Source organism: Rhinoderma darwinii, chromosome 10 (genome assembly GCF_050947455.1).
Source record: "Rhinoderma darwinii isolate aRhiDar2 chromosome 10, aRhiDar2.hap1, whole genome shotgun sequence".
NCBI lineage: Eukaryota > Metazoa > Chordata > Amphibia > Anura > Rhinodermatidae > Rhinoderma > Rhinoderma darwinii.
Genome location: NC_134696.1, coordinates 99562892 through 99590677, shown reverse-complemented (window position 1 = coordinate 99590677; position 27786 = coordinate 99562892). Strand labels below are relative to the sequence as shown.

The window sequence follows — 27786 nt, the reverse complement described above, 5'->3', positions numbered from 1 at the left end:
TCCTTATCTGATAGCCTGAAAGGTATAGTAGCCAGATGAGGCCTGGCTTTCATGCAAGTGATACAGTTAGTTCTATTATTTTGGATTGCAGTGTATCTCATCCAGGCTAACCATTCATTTTTATCACTGTAACCTGTTTCTAATGCCAATTTATCTTCATAAGTGAAGTTGGCCAAATAGACTATAGAGGGTAGGTCTATATTTGGGGCTAAAGGACTTTCAGTTCAATTCTTCTTCTTAACTTCAATAAAGAAATGCCCTATAGGGTCAGTACCTGAAACATCAGCTCCTATAGCATATAGTCCCTTTTCATTTTATTAGGCTTTCAAAATGTCAAAAATGACTAGTTACAGTTGGCGGAACTTGTACAGGGAGAGGTACGTTTCTTCATAATAATTAGCGTTTCTTTTAAAGAGGGATTAATGGCAGACATCATGGAATATCCATAATCATTATGTGTTGTGATCCATTTGGCCGAAGATCATGAACAACATCACCTTTTCCCTAGGGTGTTTACATAGATAGTACAAATGTACTTATCTGAATATGCTAGTTTGTGAGCTATGTTTCCATCAATGCATTGGTCTCTAACCACAGTGCAGAAATCTATTTCATATGTTGCAGTCTCACCTTCAGTGAAATTAAAATATTTAACCCTCCAAGCTAAGTCTTTAGGGAATCCTACACCCGACCCTGTTTTCCAGGGATCCCATACCTTAGGTTGACACACCTTGGACCCCCAAAGCATACCTAGAATAACTAATAACATTTTGCATTGTCTCCTCCCAGGCTCTGGATGTTTTCTTCGCTGAAGTTTGAGACCAGTTACTTCTAACAAAAGACCACCCTTTGTAATCAGTCTTTATAGCCTAGGAGGATAGTGGCAATTCCCTAACTACCTTACAGTGTGATAAGTGTATCCAAGAGGTACGTTCAGCTATCTTTACGGCCATAGGTATAGTAAGCAGAACCTGATATGGTCCTTCCCAACGAGGATGATACCAGTGTCTTCTTTTTATAACTTTGATCAGGATCCAATTTCCTGACTTCACAGGTTCAGGTTCAGTTACAGGGTCACCTGGAATACAATTAGAGATAGGAACTTCCTTGTTGGTTAACATTTTTGCCATATATTCAGCAAGTGTAAAAGCAGAGTCCTCATCCATCTTAGAGAATGGATTTAACTGTGGTATTACAAATGGTCTATCATACATCTTTTCGAAATGTGTCAAACCTGATGATGTAGGAGTCACATGCATATTTAGGACTACTAATGCTAAACAATATATTCAATTCTTCCCAGTTTCTTCCATTGTTTTCTTGAGTCTGTTTTTTAGTATCCCATTGTCGCTGTATATTTTCTCAGGTATCCCAAACCTAGGTATTATCTCATTTACCAATGCTTTAGCGACTGTAATAGCATCTGGGCTTGCTGTGGGGAATACTTCTACCCATTTGGTAAATACATCAATAATAACTAAGCGATATTTCTTCCATCTGAGTCTCGCATGAGAACCAAGGTCAAATATAACTAACTTTAACAACATATGAAATCAGCATTAATATACTTGTCTTAAAGGAACAATGTCTTTCTTGTTCACTACATAAGAACAAGATGGGGTCTCCAGACAAGATGGCCGCTGCACAAAATAAACTCACCTAAACATTATTTCAATCACTTTTACATTTCCCCAAGCCAGGTACTTAAAAGAGGGCTTATCCCCCTTACCGACTTTATTTTCTTAGCTTGCTCTATGGTCATACTTGTCCTGCATAATACCAAAAAGGTCTATACAGTGGCAACAGGCTGAGCCAACTACTTGTCAAATGCCCTCTTGGGCAGCATTCAAAACATCAAACACATAATCTGTAATTGTCTCCAATCTGTCGACCACTTTCTCTATATTATGAGCATTCTTTACTGCTAAACCTACTAATATTGGCATTAATTCAAACTTGTCCTCCACGGTACATATTGGTCATAATTGTGTTACACTGTCACTTACTGTCCTAATGGGACTTTTACCCCTGCAGATATAACAGGTCGTGGGCAGCATATTTCTCAAACCTAAAGATACCCAGGTAACATAACCTCTGGGCTCTCATTGCTGCCATTTGCTTCTTACTTATGAGTGACAACAACCTGTGACCTTCACCTCATAACTCCACATAAAACATCTCAGGTTGTTATTCACAAAACCGTGGCATATTTACATACATTATAATTATAAACCTCAGAAAATAGGGTATCAACTAATAAAATAACACTATCACTAATCTCATGCTATCACCCCTCAGGTTTGGGTCTCATCAGTTCATTGACAAGTCCTGTACATCAAATCAAACAAACAATCAAACAAACAAACAAACAAACAAACAAACAATCAAACACCTTTATCTAAGAAAAATGTCTCTGTCCCTCTGGACAGGGTACGTAGAAATGTGTAGTTACTGGGTACATTTTATGTCACACTTGGTTTTACGCTTTTCAGCAGTATTTACACCTTGATCTGAGCTGATTACCTGTAACAGCTCCTATCCACAAAAATATTCACAGATACCATATGTTTTATCTGACAAGTGTCTCAAACCAAATGTTTTCTTACCTACACTGAGATTCAAATGAACACCCTGATACATATATCTAATATCTTAGGAAGCTAAAAACAACTTGTTTAATTCAATTAAATCCATACAAAATATGTTAGAAAGGGTAATGTAGACTTGGGAACTGTCCTCTCTTTGGTCTTACATTCCCCTGTGAATTATGTTTGGCGCATGTTAAACAGGTAATTTTTTTTTTTTTTTAGAGTAGTTAGTAAAGCCATATGCCGTGAACACTTTAGATATGATTACTAACCCCCCCCCCCCCCACACACACTGTTGAGACATGGCTTGTCCCATGGCTCAATATGACTGCATATCTGAATAAGTTGCTGGGTAGGATGTATTTGTTCTTACAAGATCCATCTACAAACAGTATGAGATCACTATTTGGTAGTGGAGTATCTTTAAGATCTGATCTTGGTAACACTCTTTCTTCTATGGAGGATAAGAAATCATGTGGTTCACCATTCTCTGCAGTAGGCATCAAGGTCGAAGAATTTAAAGTGGTACATCTTTCTATCATAAATAACACTAATGTGGTGGAAGCTCTTATAGCTTCTGCAGTGGCTACCACTGATTGAACACGGGGAGGTAAGGCTCTAGCTACTGGGCCGAGTTTTGATGAGTAGTAAGCTAGAGGTCTATCCTTTCCCCCATGCTCCTGTGTTAGCACTGAAATCATGTATCCATTTTTACAATCTACAGTTTGAATAAAGGGTTTTGAATAATCAGGTAGGCCAAGCACTGAACATCCTACAAGAACCTGTTTTAGCTGGAAAAAATGCCTCCTCAGCTTCAGTAGTCCATTTAATGGAATCAATCCTTGGCTGCAAAGGGTTCCTCATAAATCAAAGACAACAATGGTCCCATAATAGCAGCATAATTGGCTATCCAACTTCTGCAGAAGTTAGTCATACCCAAAAAATACATCATTTGTCTTTTTGTCAGAGGTTTCAGTGCTTGGAGTATTGCTGACTTTCTTCCTTCATCTAGATGTTTACCATCTGGGGTAATATGGTGTATGGAATGCCTGTGTGTTGCCAAGGCTAGTAAGTATATTCCCTAGTACTTCTCCTCTGAAGTGGGTTCCTCTGTCACTCTCAATTACTTCAGGGACCCCATATCGGCATACTACTTCACTGAGTATTTTCTTAGCAGTGAATCTAAGCTGTGGCTTTGGTTACTGGCCATGCCTCAGGCCAGTTGGAAAACACGTCAGTACATACGATGACATATTCATATACACCTACCTTGGGTAGCTGTATGAAGTCCACCTGCAGTCGCTGGAAGGAGTAATCAGGGCGAGGCATGCGCTTATAGGGTGTTTTTGTCATTTTACCAGGGTTGTGTCTGGCGCATGTCTCTACATGTCGAGCAGCTGTGTTCTGAAATTCAGGGGCAAACCAGTGTTGTATTGGTTTGCCTGTTGAAGTCAGAAAGCCTCTTGCTCACCATATTGTCTCATAATCGTGTGCGACTCCAAAGGTGTATCTTGAGTCTGTAGACGTTCACCCTTTTACCTGTGCCCAACTTACATGCTTCTGCAAGTGCCATGAGTTCTGCCTCCTGGGCAGAGCTGCTGGAGGGCAGTGATATTTGCAACACTGTCTTACCTTCCTGGACTACTGCATACCCGGTGGTAAAATGTCCTGTCTGCTCATTCCAGTATCTGGATCCGTCTACAAAATACTGAACATCATAGTTAGTCAAAGGTACATCAGTGACACCTGGTAAACCTTGGGCTTAAAGTTGTGTTAATCTGGGACAATCAGGCTCATGTTCCATATCAAACAAGATATTGTCATTTGCAAGTTTGTACATTAAGGGTCTGGCATCTCCCCCTTTCTCCTCCTTTCACTACAACCATAGGAATAGTGATGGTTGTGTGGGACTGGGTGGTCTTAGATAGCAGTAAACCTATATGGGAAAATTACAACAATAATGAGACTGTTTCCTGAGAACATATATCAACAGAGATACAACACAAAAGCAAATTTTCAACATATTGCAATAGACAAGTGGTGGAGTGTTTGGGGGACCACTTAGCCAACAGTTCTTTCATTGCACGGATGACAATATCAGGGGAATTTTCTGCACCCTGGGGAAGCACCATCCAGGCATACTGTTTGCCTCTGTGTGTAAAGCAAATTATTAGTAACAATCTGCAGACCATGCTTGTTAAATAATATTTCAAGAGAGAGAGAGCAGCAGCATTTTACATTCCTTCTAACACGCTCATACACTGCATTCAGCTGCTGCCCTCAGCCCCCATCTTTTCTTCCCTTTACTTTCAGAACTAATAAGCTTCAGCGAGCCAAAATGCTGAAAGGAAACTAAATTTCTGCTATATTCGTAACTCTAAAACCAAGATATGGTACATAAAAACAACAAAAAAACAGTCTTTTACACAACCTTATACTTCGGTTTATTAGCCATATTAACAAATGAAAGCCAAGTATGCAAAACCCAATAATTTAGAACACAGTTTGAAGTGTACCCATCAGACATCCTGCTATTCCCTTAACCCCTTAATGACCGGGCCATTTTGCACGTTAATGACCAAGGATTATTTTTTTGTTTTTTCACGGTCGCATTCCAAGAGTTGTAACTTTTTTTTTATTCCGTGGACATAGCCGTATAAGGGCTTGTTTTTTGCGGGACGAGTTGTATTTTGTAATTGTACCATTTTTAGATGCTTATAACATATTGATTAACTTTTATTAACTTTATTTTAGGAGAGAATTGAAAATAAGCAGCTATTCCAGCATTAATTTTCACGTTATAAATTTACGCCGTTTACTATGCAGCGTAAATAACATGTTAACTTTATTCTATGGGTCGGCACGATTATGGGGATACCAAATATGTAGAGGTTTTATATGTTTTTCCTACGTTTGCACAATAAAAAGCCTTTTAGAAAAAAATTACTTGTTTTTGCATGGCCGCATTCCAAGAGCCGTAACGTTTTTATTTTTCCGTCGATGTGGTCGTATGTGGGCTTGATTTTTGCGGGACAATGTAGTTTTCATTAGTACTATTTTGGGGTACATAGGACTTATAGATTAACTTTTATTTTATTTTTTATGGGGGGAATGGGAGAAAAGAGAGAATTTAGCCGTTGTTTTTTGCGTTTTCTTTGGACGCCATTCATCCGGCGGTTTAATTAATGTGTTCATTTTATTGGTCAAGTTGTTACGATCGCTGGGATACCATATATATGTGTATGTGTGATTTGTTTTGACAGTTTTACTAAATAAAACCACTTTTTGGGCCAAAAAAGTAGTTTTATTTGACTTTGACTGTCATTTTTTTTTTTTCACAAACTTTATTTAACTGATTGTCATTTTTTTTTTAAGTCCCATCAGGACACTTCACTATGCGATCTGTTGATCGCATATATAATGCTTTGGTATGCTTAGTATACCGAAGCATTATTGCCTGTCAGTGTAAAACTGACAGGCAACCTATTAGGTCATGCCTCTGGCATCGCCTAACAGGCAGATGCTGAAGACAGACCTGGGGGACTTTGTTAGACCCCCGGCTGTCATGGAAACCCGACGGCGACCCGCGATTTGTTTGCGGGGGCGCCGATGGGGTGACAGAGGGAGCTCCCTCCCTCTGTCAAACACATTAAAGAGGCTCTGTCACCAGATTTTGCAACCCCTATCTGCTATTGCAGCAGATAGGCGCTGCAATGTAGATTACAGTAACGTTTTTATTTTTAAAAAACGAGCATTTTTGGGCAAGTTATGACCATTTTTGTAGTTATGCAAATGAGGCTTGCAAAAGTCCAAGTGGGTGTGTTTAAAAGTAAAAGTCCAAGTGGGCGTGTATTATGTGCGTACATCGGGGCGTTTTTAATACTTTTACTAGCTGGGCGTTCTGATGAGAAGTATCATCCACTTCTCTTCACAACGCCCAGCTTCTGCCAGATCACGCTGTGACGTCACTCACAGGTCCTGCATCGTGTCAGACGAGCGAGGACACATCGGCACCAGAGGCTTCAGTTGATTCTGCAGCAGCATCGGCGTTTGCAGGTAAGTCGATGTAGCTAATTACCTGCAAACACTGATGCTGCTGCAGAATCAACTGTAGCCTCTGGTGCCGATGTGTCCTCGCTCGTCTGACACGATGCAGGACCTGTGAGTGACGTCACAGCGTGATCTGGCAGAAGCTGGGCGTTCTGAAGAGAAGTGGATGATACTTCTCATCAGAACGCCCAGCTAGTAAAAGTATTAAAAACGCCCCGATGTACGCACATAATACACGCCCACTTGGACTTTTACTTTTAAACACACCCACTTGGACTTTTGCAAGCCTCATTTGCATAACTACAAAAATGGTCATAACTTGGCCAAAAATGCTCGTTTTTTAAAAATAAAAACGTTACTGTAATCTACATTGCAGCGCCTATCTGCTGCAATAGCAGATAGGGGTTGCAAAATCTGGTGACAGAGCCTCTTTAAATGCTGCTGTCACTATTGACAGCGGCATTTAATGGATTAAACTGCCGGAATCGGAGTGCGCTTCGATTCCGGCAGTTGCAGCAGGAGCCAGGCTGTGTATAACAGCCGTGCTCCTGCCGCTGATCGCATGGGTACGCTGTCAGTACCTGCGCGATCACAGGACGGATATATCCGTCCTCCTGCGTGAACTAGCAGCTGCTGAGGACGGATATATCCGTCCTTCGATGTTAAGGAGTTAAACCAATCAACAGGATTTAAGAAAGAAAAGGTATTATTCAATCATGAGTCTTTGTTAACCTCTTGTTCTTGTAGCCACTTCTCTCTGAAATCAGCTATTTTTGTTAGACTAGCTTTAACACGTAGGTTGCCGGCAGGATGAATATAATGGCACAATTTTATTATTATTATTATTATTACCTTTCTCTTTGTTTCTTCAACTCCAACAATTTAGTACAAGTTCAAGGCTTTCTATAATCACCTAGACTTAATCACATTGGAGATATTCACATTAGTGTAACCATATGTCATCAAACCTTTTTTTACTTACTGTAACTCACTAATTGGATATATTCCCCTGTTCTAGGCTTTGGTATTCTGCTTATCATGGTTAGTAGATCATCATCATCATCATGTTAGGTGACATGCAATATATTGGTGAAGCATGTGGGTTATAATTGCTGTAAGAGCATTACTCTAATATCTGTGTTAACTAAATTTAACCATTTATAATACATTTTCTTTTCTACATCATTTTTACAATACAGAGCAATAGTTTTCAGCTCTTTAATATCTAGAGTACTCCCAAATGTGGAGCTGGAAGCACAGTTCTCCACCCGTTCCACATTTTGTGTACTTTCTTACCATGTGCCTAGATCATTATTATCATATGGCTTCCTTCTGGATATGCCACACACCGTGTCAACTGCGGTGGGGTTTACCATAACCCCAAATTTCACTCTCATCTACCGAAGTCCCAAACTACAGGGACACAATATGGATCTTTTCAGACCACCTTTAATAGGCAATATCACCGTGCTAAGCCTTACTACTACACGTCACATTTTGCTTCCATAGCATAGCAGTCAGAGATAGTAACTCAAGCACAGGCACAGAAATATACAACAGAGAAACACTTTTATAGATACAAAGGGTCAAACCATCAGTCAGTACACAAACATTCACTGCTTAACTCTCTACTAACTCCTGCTACTGAGTGTAACATGGAGCATTAGATTAGACAGAAGACCTTTTATGGGATTCAGAGACTTTTACCGTCCCTCATAGCAGACAGACAGTTCATGGGTAACCCTTCACTTGCCTTATACATTCACACACCATTCAAAGGTCCTTCTATTACCCATTCACTGTATTGTTAGTGAGAGAACAGTCCATACATCCACATCACAAGGGAGTACAACATCAAAGTATAGTAGAAAACGCTTATAACCCCAACAGAAAAGATGCAGAACTTATGTATACAAAACGAGTCATACATACACTTCTATCTTACTTTTCGCAATTGTTAACTCGCTAACTCACTCCTGACCACGAGCGCAATAATAGTCACAACGTGGACATGCAAGAGTGCTGTCCAGATTTGTGGACGGGAGTGGTTACTTGCCACTTCACACACAGAGTTTATAATAAAGTGTCTCAACTTAGACACACGTTCTGGTGGATAAGTCTGTAAAACACAGAGAGACTATACCATATACTTGCGTTCATTCAAACAGCAAACATACAGTTAGCATAACAACTTTACATATTTTACAATATTGCACATATTTTTACAATATTACACATATTTTACATTCTGTAATATAAACCAAATTCTTCCTATGGAGATTGGACAACACATAATTAATTACAGCAGTTTATATAGCCAATATGACGTATGCACACCAGGAGATAGAGAAACCTAGTGTACAAGACCACTGGCACATGTCTATATAATATAATGCGGTAAATATAAAGGTTAATTTATTATATACAATGGTTAGTTGAACAGATGGAATTCCTGTGACTCCCTGTCTGGTAACTCACACAATAGAATCAGTATAACTTCTGTTCTCCTACAAGACATGTCATCATTCTCCATGTTAATACATTAGTAAAAAGTTTAATTTCTTAATCTTTTCTATCACACTCACACCAGTATTTACAAGTATTATGCTGATCAGTCATATACTTAATGTTCCTGGGTGTTTTAACAGTATTTTTCCTACGAATTTGTCATGGTAACAATTTTACCTAGGATCATACCTAATTGAACTCCCTTATACACACAGGGTTTTATTTATTTAACCCTTATACATTCATTCTTCACAGTCAAGGAGTCTCATAAATGATTCATATTATACATTCACAGAAGCATAAACCTATACACATCATTACCTTACACGGCACAATTCCGACACTTACAAAGACAAACAGCTGTTCCCCTCATATCTCAAACATTCAATGCTTATTATCCAATTATTTTACTCTTTAAGTATTCTTCTCATATATGTTTAATCTATAACAATCATTTCTTTCAACTTTCCACAAACCATTCTATTCATCACATGCAAATGACCATTTTATGGCTGCCAGCCTTTTCAACAATTTTTTTCTCTCATATCAACTTACTCTGTAACCACCTGTAATTTCTTACTTTGTCATTTAAAGTAGCCCAATTAATGGAGTTAACACCTGGCCATACACAATTCCTTATTCAACTTTTTTTTTTAAACAAATAATCTTAATACTCTACAATCCTTAATCTATAGGAAAACCTCCAAATCTCCAAGTACTTTATCTTTTACGTGCTGCACTGAGTTATTTATTACCTGTAGCCTTCTCATACAGGCTATGGACTTCTAACCTCAAGAACCGTTATTCTCAGGTTTTTATATTAAGTCCTGTGCTTAATATAACTAAGCCCTAGTCTTAGATCCAAGTTAGGTTTTTATCACATAACCTTATAATATCTAAATATGAAAAATAATAAAAACATATATAAACAAAATTATATTACCTTTATTCAGATGAAAACTTGAATCCTCAATTCTTCTCTACAAGTTATTTTAGAATCCTTCACTCCCCCCTGTCCTTTCCATCAGACTGGCCTCTGTTTGACAGCAATTCAGCTGGAAGTCTATAGATTTAGTGAGTTCATTGAATAACTCACTCCGTGCACGGTAAGCAGTCCTCGTGTAGACGAGGGGTCAAGAGATGTTGGATTTCCGGCTCGAAGAACCAAATGATAGAAAAATGTATGTTCTTATCAAGGAGATTCAAGGAGTCATATGAATAGAAATGCTGCGCGTCTTTTATTCTGATCGACAAGGAGACATTATTGCAAAATGTCTGCCTATATCCTGAATGACAGAATTTGTATACATATTCTAAGAATAACATGTCTGGACCAGTTCTTGATAAATTTTGCTTCATATATCACAATTGACAACTAATTAAACTAATTAGAAGTTAAACCTCTGTCTGGAAATTCTAATCTCCCTTTTTAGGAATTCAGCTACCCCCTCCTCATATATAATATCAGTAATCTTAACAATAAAACATATTAGACTTTTTGTTAGTCAAGGCTTTACAGATAAGATCGCATACACATTTTTAGTCTTCATTAGATAAAGTAATCATAAATTTTAAACTTTCTTAACAAACACAGACATTACGTTGTAAACTGAATGGCCATAGACACAACACAAAAATTGGTTTTATGACACACAGCATCTCCAGACATCTTTTTTTGCACCATAAATCTAATTTTGAGAAGGTAAAAATTACACCAATAGAAATGATAGCAAAGGATACTTACAATTGTGGAGCTTTGCTGAACAAGCGGGAGTCCTTTTGGATCTTCAGACTTCCGATGGTCTGAATGAGAATATCAGGGTATGTTCACATGCTTAGCAAAAAATTTCTGAAAATACGGAGCTGTTTTCAAGGGAAAACAGCTCCTGATTTTCAGCCATTTTTTAAACAAACTAGCTTTTTTGGCAGAGTTTTTTATGGCCGTTTTTGGAGCTTTTATTCTATTGAGTGAATAAAAAACGGCTCCAAAAATGTCCCAAGAAGTGACATGCACTTCATTTTCACGGGCATCTTTTTAAGTGCCGTTTATGGAAAACGAGGCGTAAAAAAACGCCCTGTCGTAACAGAACGCAGTATTTCCCATTGAAATCAATGGGCAGATATTTGTACTCATTCTGCTTCAGTTTTTCAGCTGTTTTTCGACGCGTAAACGCCCCAAAATACGCCTGAAAACACTACGTGTGCACATACCCTTATATTTGTCAATATTTGGGAATACTGACTATATTTGGTTAACAAGACCCCAGTATTCTTAAACATAATTTTAGCTCCAAGAAACATATATTTGTCGCCCCAAGACGTACATCACAACAAGGAAACAATTATTGAATCCAGTAAAAAATAATGGAGAGGACAAACAACTCCTCCTTATCATGGAATATAAATTTTAGTTATTTAGAACTTGGAGAGCTATAAGTTTTAGACTATCCCTAATTTTTTATCACGAAATTAAATATATATATATATATATATATATATATATATATATATATATATATATATATATGTATATATATATATATATATATATATATATATATATATATATTTTATTTATTTTTTTAATTCATTGTATTAATTGATTCTTCCAGGCTGGATTATGATTAAATTGCTAATTATACTTTTCGTGTGGTTCAGATGAGAGACCAGAAGTTTAGCTCTCCTACTCTTCCGTTGACATTTGGCTATATTAAGTTTTAATATATGTATTTTTTAGGAATTTTAACCAATAGCGCCCCCTTGTGGAGTCTTTTCACCTGACCAAGAGGGAGCTGTCCAAATTTTCAGCAACATAGAGTTTCCCGACAGATATGCTGGCTTTTAACTCAAGGCGCTGTCCAGCACTTTCAGCACTTCAGAGTAGCATCCCCATGACAACAGTGACGCTCACGTCACAGATCATGTAATATACAATCTGTAATCCCGTATGGTTTGGTTGTAAGAAACACAAATTTTCAATTATGTTTGAATCAGTAAAATATTATACATATTAACACAAATATTAGCTATTGAATATTAGTCTACCTCGAATGGTTAAAAAAAAAAAAATTATTCTTAAATTATTTCTGCAATTTTTACTGTTTATTTTTCTGTTTTATAATGTATATGTGTTGCATTTTTATTTTTAATTATTTTTTACTGTTGAACTTTTTATTGATACCAACGAAGAGACGGGAATATACCACTCCCATTATAAACTGTCACATGTACCTTTGACCCAGAAGCGGTTCCTGCTCAAAGTGGGAATTTAAGGAGTGCATCCTTTCCACTATTTTACAAGCCTTAGTCCAAGGTCGAAACGCTCAGCTTCTTGGACCACTCTTGAGACATATGTTGTCCCACTACACTTGTCTTTATTAAAAAGAAAGACATTTTTACTCACTGTGATATTCTGCCTCGACTGGGAATTTGGTTCTATCTTCCGGAAAAGTGCAGGAGCGCCTTCTACTAAGAGTGATCATTTTTTTCAAAATCACCTTGAACCTCTTCTTCACATCGACTTCCGCTGATTCTTCAGCCACCGGCGTTCACTCTGAGGGCCAGCAGCCTGCCTATACACGGAGCATCAAGGCTCCATACATTTGATGCCGACCACTTAGCACAACTCTAAAAGGTGGGTGTATTCTACACACACATACACATTAGTGCTATTACTGACCACCCTGTTTCTGCGGTATCACCCCAGAGGAGCGCTCTGTGTCTTTCTATTTTTCCCCCATATTTTTGTTATCTATCAGAGGGAAGGAGTTCAGAGGAAATACTGGGAAAAATTTATGGATTGCCTATTTAATAAGCAAGATATTTATAATTCTTTTACATAAAAAAATACCCTATTTTCTTTTTTTTGTGGTTCTCCATATACATATCTTCGGATCCCTGAACTTAATTTCAATACATTACAATACATTGACCCTTAAATGACCTTGCCTGTTTGGGCCTTATGGGCTACATTTTTTCATTTTCGCCTCTTTGCATTTCAGCAGCCGTACCTTTTTTATTTTGTATTAATAAAAATAATGTTTAAAAAAATATTTAAAAAAAGTTCAGATATGTATCCTCGTGACCCTTACACTGATATTTTTTGTTTTGAACCTTATTAAATTAAATGATAAAACTGTTAAATAATAAAACAAAAAAAAACAGGAAAACCAGTCGTACAGATGTAGCCATCTTTATCTTGACTGTTAACGTATTAAACACACAGTGGCAAGAGTCTTTAACTTGACTTTTCTATGGCTTTTCTATGGCTTTTGTTGTGTGATATCATGCCGCAGCAAGTTATCAGAGTCAAGATAAAGATGGCTACATCCGTAGGTACATGAAAGGTGTAACAGAAATCAACTAATGTGTCACTGATATTAAATGTTCTATTTCTATGTTTTAGAAAACCTATATACGTCTCATGTACCAATATACATAAGAACAATTCTCATACAGACATATGTGAGTCCAAAATAATTTTATTGTTCCACAAATGGAATACCCTCCCAAAGACTTCTATACAAAAAACATACAATTAAAACATACTTAAAATCAGACATTCCGAGACGGTCGATACATCACCATAGCCAATACATTGCAAATATGTGCAATGCAAATAAATAAATAATGCCACCGAGAGAGAGTTTCAAACTAGTATACAGTTCTATTATGTCAATATACCCACTGTTCAAGTATAGGCATATCACTGTTGTTATGCTAGTTATCATGCATCATTGTAAAATGTAATTGCATGGTTGCATCTCATTTACCCGAGGCTGGCATGGTGGCTGTTTAGACGGTCTCAGAGAAGAAACACCTCGACGTACGTTTTGCACCCTTCGTCAGGAGGTGATGCTAGTGTGCAGCTCTATGGTATAAGTACTATACCTGTATGTTGGTAGCCAGTGGTGCATGCCGGTTAATTAGGTCCCCCCACGTGTGTCTTCCGCGTCAGGAGCGTTCCGTACAGAGATGGATTCCCCCATCTCTGCACTTCCGCCCTCACTATCACAACTTCCGGCACAACGTGTGGAGGGCCAATCAAGCGCATGCGCACACTACCCTATGTGTCAAGTCATCTGGCGTTATAGATAAGCCGTTCAGACTGTTAATACTATGTTTTTACGGCAAAGTATTTAAGAGTCCATAAAATCCGCCAACAGCCATCAATGCCATATTATAATAGTGAGAATAAGAACTTTTCAATGTTATGACTTTTACTTTCTCTATATTTTTCCATAAACTTAGCAAGTTAAAGGGGTGTTCCCATCAGAGACATTTATGACATATCCACTGGATATGTCATAAATGTCAGATAGATGTGGGTTCCCCCTCTGGGACCCTCACCTATCTCTAGAATGGGGCCCCCTAAACCCCATTCTACCTTTTTCTGCTCCCTCGGCCTCCCCAGCCACTTCCTGACTATGTGGTCGGGAGTTACGACAACAGCATAGCTCGTTGAGCTACGCTGTTTCTGTAACTCCCATAGTAGTGAATGGTAGTTACAGAAGCAGCGTAGCATGCGAACTACGCTGTTTCCATAACTACCATTCAGTTCTATGGGACTTATAGAAGCAGCGTAGCTTATTGAGCAATGCTGTTTCCTAAGCCATGGTCGGAATTCACCTGCTTCTGCCGCAACACATAGCGGGAGAACGGGGTTTAGGGGGTCCAGTTCTAGAGAAAGGTGTGGGTCCCAGCGGTGGGACCCGCATCTGTCTGACATTTATGACATATCCTGTGGTTATGTCATAAATGTCAGACAGATGCGGGTCCCACCTGTGGTTATGTCATAAATGTCTTTCATTGCAAAACCACTTTACGTGCTGAAGGCTTTGTTGTTACTTCACTTCTGCACAGTTTCACTGTATGTGACATGTAACGTCCAGGAGCTGCAACTTCCTCTATTATTAAAGTACTTCAGTGATTTCCAAAAGATTTATTTTTAGTCTGCAGTTGCTCTTTCTGTTTTTGGTACTTGTCCAATTGTAAGGACGGTGTGTCGACCACATCTAGCAACAGAACAAAACATTAGTCTGGGGCTACTCGGTGACGTAACCGTGTGATGGGTAAAGTTGTAATCACTGAGATTGTATAACAGATCTGCTGACTTGGATCTTCTGCTGTAGTTCAACAATAAATACAATAATGAAAAGCAATGGACGGTTCTTTTTCCTCCCACACCACAGGATTGTGGCTACATTGCGAAATCTTGTAACACTACTAAGATGCATACAACCGGAGCACACTACAAGACTCACAGCGTAACTCGGGCAAATTTAATGCAACATCATTGACTTTCACCTATTGCCGCAAAGCAATTTATCTTTTGTGCAACATCAGAACTAAACATTGATATGCATGGATGTTTTTTTGTACCTGCATTGACAACTGGAGTCTGATTGGTTGTTTTTTGTCTTTGCCTTTTTATGCGTAAAGGAGTTGTCCACTTACCAATAAGTTATCCACTTTGGACAATCCTATTTTTGCTAAAAGGATTTCCTGACAATAAGCTTATCACAAGGTGTCTCAGCACTCAGACCCAAAGTGATCAGCTGTAATCTGTTGGGCAACCTGGCAGAAAGTGTTTGGTCTCTCTGCAGTGCCTCCACAGGGGAAACAAAGCATTACCTGTTCACATGGAAATCAATGGGCTGTCCATGTAATATATGGATGTGCTAAGTACTCCATAGTCTGACAGACTTTGCAGTTGTTCTTTGCTCTAATCAATGATGGTCCTGATTAGGGGACTCCTAACTAGTCATTTCAAATTTTCAAATATTTAAAAAGTTATTTTTTTAAAACAGACATCCTCTCTATCATAATTGGTTCTAAAATAACACACAATTTAAAAGAAGTGCTTCACGTGGGGGGTGACACATGTAAACAGTGTAGGCATTAAAGTATCGGTCACATGACTACTTCACTTCTTGAATCAGCATTTTGGCTTCACTTGGTCCATAGATTTGCGCTACCTCTCCTAGGTCATAGGGGCACTTGTGCAATATGGGTCATCCTTTTATTTATGAGATTGAGGGTATTCAACATATTTTAAGCTTCATATTCATCCTTAGTACAACAAAGAGTCAATGAGATCCAACAGAGATAACAGAATGTAAAAAAATATGTTCTACTCTACAAAAATAAAATAACGGACCCCGTTATTATCACAGATGATTGTCTTTAATGTTTTTTGTCAAATTGTTTTAAATGAAAATAACAATAAAGATATAATACAACAAAATAATAATTAGTTACATTTGTTACAATGGGTCACATAAGGAAGTAAATTGTATTTGAGGTATTGATTAGGTTGTTGCATATCCAACTTTGACTACTATAGTCCCATCGCTAGTAAACAACGAATAACCTAATAATTTGTGATTTATAAGGACAGCTAACCATGTACAATTTTTAAAATAATGTCAAAATAGAAGTAAAAATAGAAGAAATAACATCAAAGAAAATAACCTTAAAAAAATGTCAAAATAAACCAGACATCTCATGTGCCCTTTAAGCATCTTAATTCTGAGTTTTTTAGGGGTCCATAGGAGTTTTAGTCTGCAAACCAGTCTAGTTTACCTGGGGAGCTTATGACTAGCCATCATTGTATATGTATGGATTTACATTATGATAAATCAGGCCGTCCAAGTCCACCTCTATCCTTTTTTTTTTTGTATCAAGACCCTGTAAGGTAATCTCGTTCTATTGTGTCTCCAGAGAAAGACAGAGAAAAGTTGTTTTAAGTTTGTAAAAAACAAGTCTGACAAATGAATTGGAACCATGTATAAAATATACAGTATAATATGCACTATGTATGTCTGAAGTCGTTATTTACATCCATGAAATATAAGGGAGATCGCAAGAGTGAATCTGTGAAGCCATTTCAGAATAGGCAGATGACAGTTTTTGTTTTTTTTGTTGTTTATTCGATACAATATACAATTCCATACAAGTACGGAATAAAGACAATACAATATTACACATATTTTTACATTTTTCCTCCGCACCGGAGTAACCCCAAAAACCCAAAAGCATAAATGTTTAAGGATCAACTCTGTTTTTTTTATCCATTTCTTTTGTAAGTGGAAACAAATTATAATCCAAAAATTATTTAATATTATCTATATATATTATCTTATATATTATATATATAGAATAGGCGGATGATAGTTTATAGTTGAGGTTGTGAAGGTAATGTAAGTCTTTTGGCAGAGGTATACCGAAGTATTTATATGGTTTTGGGGCCATAGAAAAGGGGATTCTTTTTCAGCTTGAGTGCGAGTCAGGAGGAAAGTCTAAAGTTTAAGATTTCTGATTTCCCATAATTTATTTTGAAGTTAAATTCCTTTCCATCATCTACGAAAATGTTCTGAATGTGAGGATGAGCCTGTTATCGGCTAGTCACTATTAGGAGCTAATAGTCTGCAAAAGCAGCTGCTAGATGAGAACCTATTTTTTAACCTTGTATGTTGTCATTGTGTCTCAATTTTTGTAATAAGGTTTAGATCAGTAGGACAAACAAAATAGGAGATAATGGACACCCCTGTGTAGTTCCATTGTTTATCGAGAAGTGCGGTGACAGGCCTCTATCGACTCTCATTATGGCTGATAAGAAAGTATAGAGTGTAAAGATGGCTGAAATAAATTGTGTAAGAAAACCAAACTTTGTTAACCCCCTGGCGCCACAGCCATTTATGGCTTTTTATTATTTCATGTCATTACCTTCCATGGGCCATAACTTTTTTATTTTTCCGTCAGAGGAGTGGTGTGAAGGCTTGATTTTTTTGCAGGAGGAGTTGTAGTTTGTATTGACACTGTTTAAAGTACCATATAGTGTACTGGAAATTGAAAAAAAAACAAACACCTTGTTGGATGGAATTGGAAAAAACTGTGATTCCTCCATTGTTTGTTTGGGGTTTTGTTTTTACGTCTTTCACTGTGCGGTAAAAGCAACACATTAACTTTTCTCTGCTGGTCAATATGATTAAAATTATGTTGTTTTTATAATGTTTTACCACATTTACATAGAAAATACTCTTTGTTAAAAAAACATAACTTTTTCATGTTTTCTTAGTCCTGCGGTGCGGATTGCTGTGGATTACTATTTAGGGCTATGAAGCTCAGGGAAACAAGTTCCCTTCTTGTTCAAACTTTAGGCCACGACCAGTTTTATTTTCATTTTACATTTTTTTTATTTTTAAGGTTTTCATAATCATGAGCTGCACCTACATCCGATCCTACAACACTGGCGTCTGCAGGGATCACAGGCTGTAAAATAAACCAAGATACAGTCAATCATATCATATAAATATGAATAAATAATGAAACCATACAGGGAAAAACAAACAAAATAATAATAATTACCGGTAAACATTATAATTTCAGACAATAGAATAATAAATTATTGGACATTTTGTTAAAATTCCCCCAAAACTGCCCAGAAACGTCCCTTTTAATGCAAATAAGCATACATTCCACCCCATTTGCAATCTAATCCACAGGAAAGTCCTGAAAAAAATCAGAACTGTTAGCAAGCATAAATCTTTAACCTGATCCTACAATTAAATTTGTGATGCTCTATATTTCTAAGGTTGTTGCATTTTTTGCAAAAACCAAAATGAAAAATTGAGGATTTATTTATGCTAACTGGCTATTAAAATTAATATACATTTATGTGCCCGGCTTTATTCATCACTGGGAGTGAGTAGCTAAGCAGAAAAGCAACCATTTGGGTTTAGGTCCTGTCTCCTCACCCTTCCTCTGCCCTACGTTCAGTGTCAATTCTGCCTAAAGACCTCAGTATTCTGAGACAGACTGGTTGATATGAAAACAATGGCTGACAACCTTATATAAAGACTGTTACTTATCCATAGCAACCAGACTGTCACACAGGATTGAGCCGATCAGATGTGCAGACGGAAGTCACATTTTGCCATGCTAAAAGTTAATCATATTGAATATAAGCAGAGAATTACATTATAATTATATTATCATAGCTACCTGCAGTTGATCATATGGAGCTGTAATATCTGATCTTGTCAAATCGGTATATGAGACTACAGTCTGCAGGAACACAAAAAAAAACAAATTTGATTCCGTTAAAGTAAAGTAAAATGACTTTTGGAACAGGAAACTCTACTGTGTTTGGTTAAAGAATGCATTGGAGCCCCTGTGTCCTCGACTGAAAAATTACATAAATGGAAACCTCTCTAAAAGACCAACTCCATAATAAGTAATAAAGAAAAATAATCAGTATAGCTTTGCCAATAATCAAATTGTCAATATTATATATTTTTATATATATATATATATATATATATATATATATATATATATATATATATATATATATATATATATATATATATATATATATATATACACATACACCTCTTATAGGTTTCTCCTGTTTCTTTGAAATGTTATGAGGGCTTAGTCAGATAAAGAAGGAATCTTTGCCAATTATGTCTGCTGGTTATCTCTCCCGTCAAGTTTGCGGCAGACTGACTTGATGTTCTGGACAACATGAACTTGTAAATAGAATGACATGTTATTTGTATGCATTTCTCATGTGGCCAATAACTTGTAAGGGGGTTCTTAGATGGCAGTTAGCTAGAAAATACCTTTAAAAGGTTAATCTTAAAGTCAATCTTTAGGTCTTCTGTCTAACTCCTGAGAGGATCGCCGTGGCAATGTTTTTCTTATTTTTTACTTCTCTCTCTTAACTTATTATTGTAACTTTTATTTCTTAATAAATCTTTCATTTCATTTCACCGTGAGACAGGAGAGTTTGTTCAACATTTTATTTTCAGCTGGTGGAGAATGCGGGCATGTCCAGCAGACTTAGCCTTTCTTGCAAGTGATCTGGACAGGAGAATTTTTAGGACAGACTAAGAGGCCACAGGTGAGATTTCTTACCAGCCTCTATTCTCCTCCTCCTTTGTGGGTCTTGCTTCAGGGACTCTGGCTACAAGTGACAAAGCCGATCTCTCTCACAGGTGATCTGTTTTACTTTCCCTTTTAATTGTTTGTCTTTGTGTCTCACTAACTTGGTTGCAAAGTGTGGGATTGGGACAATCCTCACATACTGTGGCTGTTTAGGACAGGCAGTAACGTGTCTCCTGTCTGTTTTTTGGCAAGCGGTCTCAGGCGTTCTTGATATGTCAGTGAGCACTAATATATAACCCCTTTATCCAGACCAGATTTCTTGTGGTAAATTTTTAGTTCCAGAATATATTGTTCTAACATGTTTAGAGGTCCACCCCTCTAGAAGACCATTCGTCGTCAACTTCTTGTCTCCTTGACCAAATGCTTCACTTTTTCTGAAACATTGGGAACTGTAGTATTACATGTTATTCAAACTCTTAACAACCTATAACGGAACTTTACCGTTCATGGCCAGGATGGGGGAGTATGAAGCGGACATAATCAGTGGATTTCGGCTTCATGATGCAGCCGTCACTTCACTGTAACACCGGGATCAGGCATAACTGTGATTTTGGCCGTTAAACCTCATCTATGCCTTGGTAAATAGCGACCGTGGCATCCAAGCCATTAGAAAGAGGGAGATAGCCCTCCATTACCCCATCAGGGTGCCGATGGTTATCATGAAAGCCTGGGGCCTTATGAAGGCCAGCGGCAGGTCTTAATAAGAGTCGGTAAAATTTGCAGTACATATGTTTTGCAGTGTATTGTACCAAGTATCAAACGATCGGTTGTTCATGTTTCCTTGGGACTTTTAAATAAAGTTTTTAATAATAAATAAAAAAGTTAGAAAAATTAAACTTTTTCCATTTTTTCCCTAAAATAATGTAAAAAAATAAACATCATACGGTAGGTACTGTAAAAGTCCAAACTATTACAATATAACATTATTTGTCTCGGCTAATGATAATGAGCACCATTAAAAAAAAAAAAAAAAAATAAAGAACGTTAGAATTTAAATTTTTGGTCACCTTAGCCGTTATCAAAGATGGAGTAAAAAGTTATCAAAAAGTCATATATACCCCAAATTGGCACCAGCTCACTTTGCAGAAAACAAGCCCTCACACTTCCATTAACGGAAAAATAAAAAAAGTTATTGGTCTCAGAATAGGATGACACAAAACAAATATTTTTTTACCAAATAGTTTTTTCATTGTAAAAGTAGCATATGAAAAACTATATACATTTGGTATCACCGTATCCCTTAAAGTAAACATAATTTTTACAACACGTAAAAACAAATATCAAAAGACAATATTTTGTCCCTTTACAAGACCCATAGGCCCTTTTTAGGCTAGTAAGGGGCTGTCTACATTCTCTTAGCATGTCACATACCTCGGTTCTTGTCAGCTTCTTTTGTTTTTTTCTATAGAAAAAGAGAACAATTATTACTGCTGGTGTTTTTAAGCAGCACGCAAAAAAATTATAATAAGACAAATAAAAAAAAGAGAAAAACTTTTTGGGGGGATATTTACAGAATGTGTCACTATTGCAAATTCTTCTAAAATGTTCAACAATCATCTTTAATCAGCAAGGGGAACCTGGCAGCAAGTATTATTTCTGCCCACAGCGCCACCACAGGGAAAAATAAGCATTACACGGTGCTCATTCAAATTTTGTGCTATTTATGTAAGGCATAGGTGCCAGGTCCTCCTTTGCAAATGGCGCTCCTTACAGTTGATCTCTCTGGCTGACAGAGGTTACAAATGAGTGAATCGTTCTCTTTTTACTCAGAATTCCCTAAATAGGATATTTGAAAATGGGTTTTCTAAGGCAGACGATATATAGATAAAGATGTTATGGTGGCACATTGATATGGGATAGTTTAGAATTTGCAGATATAAATAAAAATTGATTTAACCATTGATTGTTAATAAACACTACCTCCAATAAGCATACAGAAGCAATAAAAGAAATAGTAGGCAAATTATTCCAATAGTTGCTAGAAGGATACTGTCTCTATAGCTTCTTCTAAATGAATTGCTGTATTCTTTATCTGTATGGGAATAGATACATATATTACAGAACCCAATATGAACATAAAAATAGACTACTCAACCAAAATCAAAGGGGTTGTTTTATGCAATTTTTTTTTTATAAATCATTGGAAGCCCCACCCCCTGTCCATCAAAAATGCATCATTCTATCTAATCCCAAAATTTATTTTTCCAACTGCAAAGTTTTAGGAAAATGTGTTATTTGTGGGGGTGGGGAACCCATAGAACTGAGGTTGTTTTTCCAATTCCACAGATATAAAGAAACATGGGTTTGGTTACTTGCAGTTTATTAACTATGTGTCCTTAATCTGCTTATTGGTGCTGAGATCATGCCTGGATTCACTGAGGAGGAAAGGCCCTTTTTCACTGGCCAATTAGCGCTCACAGAACGCTCGTTCCTGATGATTGTCCTGTGTAAGCAGGGCAGCGATCAGCAGATAAACGACCAAACGCTCGGTCATAAGCTGATCGTATGATTTTAAATACTGAAAATATTATCGTTGTCAGCAGCACATCGCCCTGTAAACACGGAGACGTGCTGCCAATGTGATAATAATGTATGGGGACGAGCGATCTGAGTAATGAGCGCTTATCCCCATACTAGCGCCTTGTGAAAGGAGCAAATGAGCACCGATTAACGAGCTGACTCGTTGATCAGCACTGGTTTACGCGGCCCAGGTTGAGCCATGTTAAAGTACGTATCTTTAGTTTCCCAAAGGCAGAACTACTAATCTCACTGCCATTTTTAATTTTTCATTCTATTTACAGTGTGAGAACACCAATGACGATATAGCATATGTATTTACTTAGCAATAAAAAAAGTACACAATACTATCTAATCTGTGACCCACCATTGTGTTGATTCAGAAAAAGGAACAAAAAAAAACCATATGAGATATTAGCCAACTGTCCTCATTTTACATTCTTTAAAAAAAAATATTAAAAAAATTATTGTCAGACTACAGCAATTTATGAAAAATTCCCTTAAATAGGTATTTCATCTGTTAACATATGCTTTTAAGAGCTGTGGTATTTTGAAAATGTTGTGGCACCAGGGCCCCTCAAATGTCATGTATCGTTTTTTCGTACTAATCTCCTCATAATGGGAAGAGTACCATTTTGTGCCCCATTATGCTTACTTTGCACCTTTCTATTTCATATGCAACATCTGCACACTGGCAGAACACTTTAGGGAATGCAATAGGGAGGACGTTTTGACAGAAGGGCTTATATGTAGCACAGTCCTTTCTATGGTTGCACTAATCTCAGAATTTGCAACATAACTGGCTCTTCACAAATCTGAAGATTAATTGAGATAATTTTTCAAAAATTTAGCTTGGACTATGACCAGTGGTGAGGCCCCAGTAGATAAAAGATTGAGGAGCCCTTCTTCAGAGGATTTCACTTATAAAATATGTGATCCTCAGGCTTCCCAGTTCTCCATTCCCATAGTATAAAGTATGGGGTGGTCAATCAAGAGAAGCAAAGGGGGTAAAAGAATCAACAATATATAAACAATGATCATTTATGTCAAATTCACAGATTTACAGAATATAAAATATATACTTACATAGTTCAGGTATCTTTTTCGTGGCAGATTTTCCTCTACCCAAACGATTTACTACAACACAGGAATAGGGGTCCGTGTCCCTGTTCACGTTCTGTACTGTGATCTTCCGTCCTGCGTCTAGTAATTTGGTATTGTTTTTCCCTTTGTACCATTCATACTTATATGTACCAGGCTTGGAATAGCTGCTACATTGTAAAGTCACATCACTTCCTTCTATCACATCATTCATCCCGATGACAGCAATAGACACATTTTTGGGTGCATCTGTAGTAGGAAAATATTATTAATATTATTATTATGTTTTTTTTAGTACTACACATAATTGTCTTGAAATGTAAAAAGTATTGTTCATTGTATCCAGTCATATATAATACGTACAGTTGATGTTGAGTATTTCTGATCTCTCAGTTCTTGGTCCATTAGGATACGTAGCAGTGCACTGAACAGGAGTCCCATCATCCACATATGAAGGAATATAAGTAAGTTCTGATTCTTCTCTCCAGTATTCACCAACAATCTCCACTGACTTCTTCTTAAACTGACCAGGTTTATTCCATTGTAGAGAAGGAGGACGGGAGCGGCACGTGTGTTCTACAGTACATTGTATAACAGTGGCTACTCCCTCAGTCATAAATTTAGTCCAATAAAGCATAATTTTCACTTTATCTGTGGAATTTTAATAAGAAAACCAGGAAATGTTAATCCTTCTTAGTCCTCTATTAGAATAAGGAACAGGGGAGGGGAATTAATGTATAGGAGGGGAGGACAGCGTAGCTAGAGAGCTGGGGCTCAGAAATGAACATGGGGATGGGATAGAGCAATGGGTTACAGCAGTTCGTAAGAATAAGAAGAAAAGCGATACAGACAAACATATAAAGTAAAGCCTACTAATGCCAGAGGCCTCAATAACAAGATTGAGGGACTCAATTAGATAATTCCGGAAGAGAATTGTGACATAGTGGGGATAAGTGAGACATGGCTGGATGATAGCAATGACTGGGCTGTTAATTTGCATGGTTACAGTCTAATCAGAAATGACCATACTAATAAGAAAGGTATATGTCAAATCCTGCCTAAAGCCATCCTGTGTGATGATGTCTGTGAGGGAAATGGTCATGTAGAGTCCCTATGGATGGAAATAATGGGCGGAAGAAATAATAATTAAATAATGATAGGGGTTTGTTATGAGCAAATATTAAAGAAGTAATTATTTTGGGGGACTTTAACTGCCCTAATATGAACTGGGAAGTCCAACAAGGGAAACAGTTTTTGGACAATAAAAAAAGGCAATTACCTCTCACAACTAGTGCAGGAGCCAAAAAGAGGGAGGGGGGGTGCAATTCTAGACCTAATTTTCACTAAGAGGTTGGACAGGATATCACAAGTACAGGTTGAGGGTCACCTAGGTAATAGTGACCACAACATAATACATTTTATGTATAATTTAATAAGATCTTTAGTAGAGTAGCAGCAAAAACGCTGAACACCTTAGTGGCAAAACTGGGACAATGCCCTCAAAAATTTAAATACACAAACTAATTGATAGTATTTGTGTTTAAATCACTTGTAAGGAAAAGACATACATTATTTTTATAGAGAATCTCACCCAAATTACCAAATAATTCTGAATTTGCCTCCCAGAGGATCAAAACGTCATCAATGTATCGCCCCCAAAAAATTATACAATCCATGTAAAACATATCGCTGAATTATCTTTGTCTTCCCACCAGCCCAGGAGAAGATTTGCATATGAGGTTATTATTAAGAAATCCTCAAATATCAAGCAACAATGAATAAGACTCAAGTGAAGTAAAGGTAGATAATAAACAAGAATCTCCAAATAATGAATCGTTTGTCCATTAACTTGACATCTCTACAAATAAGTCTACTTATAAAACGTCTGTGTTTTGTTCCCACACCTGACTCGGACGGATAAGTTTATGTGGATAGAACACAAACTTGGGAGTTGGAAAAAATTACAACATTGGCCTAAGCTGAATTTCTTTTGGAAATGATTTATATTAAATGAAATATAACTAAATATTTCAGAAAACTACGTAAACTATTAATTTGTTGACATGGAACAGTTATCCTACTGACAACCTGAAAAAAGGCATGCCCGTTGGGCAATACCTTAGAGAAAAAAGTAACTGCTCCAGAGAAGAAAATGTTGATATTTCAAGTAGGTACCTATATTTCAAATTTCGATTAATGTAAAACCTTAAAAAAGGCATATCATAAAGCAAAAATAAATATAGCAATACCCTTATAAATTAGAAATTACCGAGATAGGATAATAAGACACATAATATAATGATAAGGTCCATATGAACGTTCGGAAAACAAAATTGGGTTGAATAATGTCCACACAATGGGAGGTTCTAAGAAACGATGACTACTGAAGTCTTACCGTTAAAACCTATGTTAACATATAGAAGAGGGAAACATTTTAAAGATTCTCTGGTGCATAGACATCTTCGGATCCAGAAAGAAGTAGTTGACCAAGAAACCGGGCTTCCAACTAGACCCAAAGGGTTTTACAGATGTAGCGACTATAAAGTCTATGTACAAAATTTGATGTCTCTAAGGAAAACCTTTAGTTATTCAGTATGTAAACGAATATATGATATCTGAAAATTCATCAACTGTAAGACCGAGCAAATAATTAATATCGCACAGTGTTCTTGTTTGCTCTTATACGTCGGAAGTAATATCAAAACAAAGAATGACACTCTTCGTGCAAAACATATGAAGTTTGTTCATGAGAGTGATCTAAAAAGGATATTCACTTTTTGGAACCCAATGGATGAAGTCTGGACCACAGGGGGGGGGGGGCTCGACAAACTGCTTCTTAAAACAGAAGCAAAATGAGTTGACATATTCGATTCACGTTACCCAAAGGGACTCAATGAAGGGTTTACCTTTACACCCTTGTAAAAATCTGGTATTATTTGTCTTATTATATAGACTTGAGCGTAATTACTATATGGAATAGATTGCTGTATATAAGTATCATTCTTTACTGTACTGTGAATATATGGATAGATCCTTGTTTGCCAGTATAAATTATGAAGGATATTCTCGAGTTCTCGACTATTGCTGAATAGCAGTAACAAGCATTTCCAACTACTTTTGTTGGAATAACACAATATTGACTCTAACGACAATTTCTTTAGCTAAGTCTAAGCGTCAGTCCTCTGTAGCTACGTAGTTTCCGGTCCAGCAACGCACCCTGTAACCGAGCTGCTGTTAGTTCCAGCCTCTCTCTCCTCCTTACTTAATGACGCTTCCTGTTACTAAGTGACTCTTTACTACGTTGCACAGCAGTTACCAATCGGTAAACACAATAAATTTTCGACTAGAACTAAAAGACATCTAATTGGCCATTAGCTCAGCCAATCTGATACAATTAAGGACAGAGGATAGGGCTACTTAGGGCGATGCCAGAACATGATGGGGTTGTGTTAGCACAATTTTTTTATTTGCACAACCATTTTTTTGTCCAAAACAATCATGATAATGTAGTAATTCCCCTGTGCGTTATGAAATGCCTACTCTGACCCAGTTAGTGTTCTTGGTATTAATAATTTTATATATTTACCTGTGACATCGAGATGAACAATTTCAGAATATTTACTGTATGCATTTCTATCTCTTTTTTCTGCGATCCCTGGATAATATGTGTCTTCATCTTCTCTCCTCACAGGGTCTATCCGCAGGGTACAGCTCTTCTCTCCTGGTACCAGTGAGGTTCGGTCTTTGTATTTCCCTATTACTGAAGATGAGTCCTTGGTGTTTAAGATCTGTGTATAACCACGGCTAGCGTATAAGTACCATACAGTGCTGGACGTTCCTGAGATCCTGGAAGGATTATTATATGTGCAAGGAATCTCCACACAGGAGCCGATCAGAGCAGTTATTGTAGAAGGAAACGTCCAGTCCTGACATACAGAACCCAGATAGAAGCCTGGAAACAATCAGCAGGACATGAGGTTGGTGTCATAGTATCTCATTATATCTGATTATATTTTACTATTATACCTTGACAGATGATGAAAAGATAAACCTGCTTCATGGCATCCAT

General features: G+C 37.2%; 1 protein-coding gene across 1 annotated transcript; it reads right to left on the bottom strand.

The window, feature by feature from the left end:
• Positions 1 to 1289: 1289 nt before the first annotated feature.
• Positions 1290 to 27786, bottom strand: LOC142662687 (Schwann cell myelin protein-like). The gene is made up of 6 exons (XM_075840898.1): positions 27744 to 27786; positions 27304 to 27669; positions 24081 to 24368; positions 23703 to 23966; positions 10891 to 10949; positions 1290 to 1535 (listed from the first exon to the last, which is right to left on the bottom strand). The coding sequence occupies exons 1-6, from the start codon at positions 27784 to 27786 to the stop codon at positions 1290 to 1292; spliced, it is 1266 nt and encodes a 421-aa protein (XP_075697013.1).

Bases quoted from the DNA above. Each gene is read 5' to 3' on its own strand.
- LOC142662687 (XM_075840898.1), bottom strand. From the start codon at position 27,786: ATGGATGCCATGAAGCAGGTTTATCTTTTCATCATCTGTCAAG. The intron at 27,670-27,743 runs GTATAATAGTAA...GATTGTTTCCAG, and splicing joins TCTTTTCATCATCTGTCAAG to GCTTCTATCTGGGTTCTGTA. The intron at 24,369-27,303 runs GTAAATATATAA...AAAATTCCACAG, and splicing joins TGTTCATCTCGATGTCACAG to ATAAAGTGAAAATTATGCTT.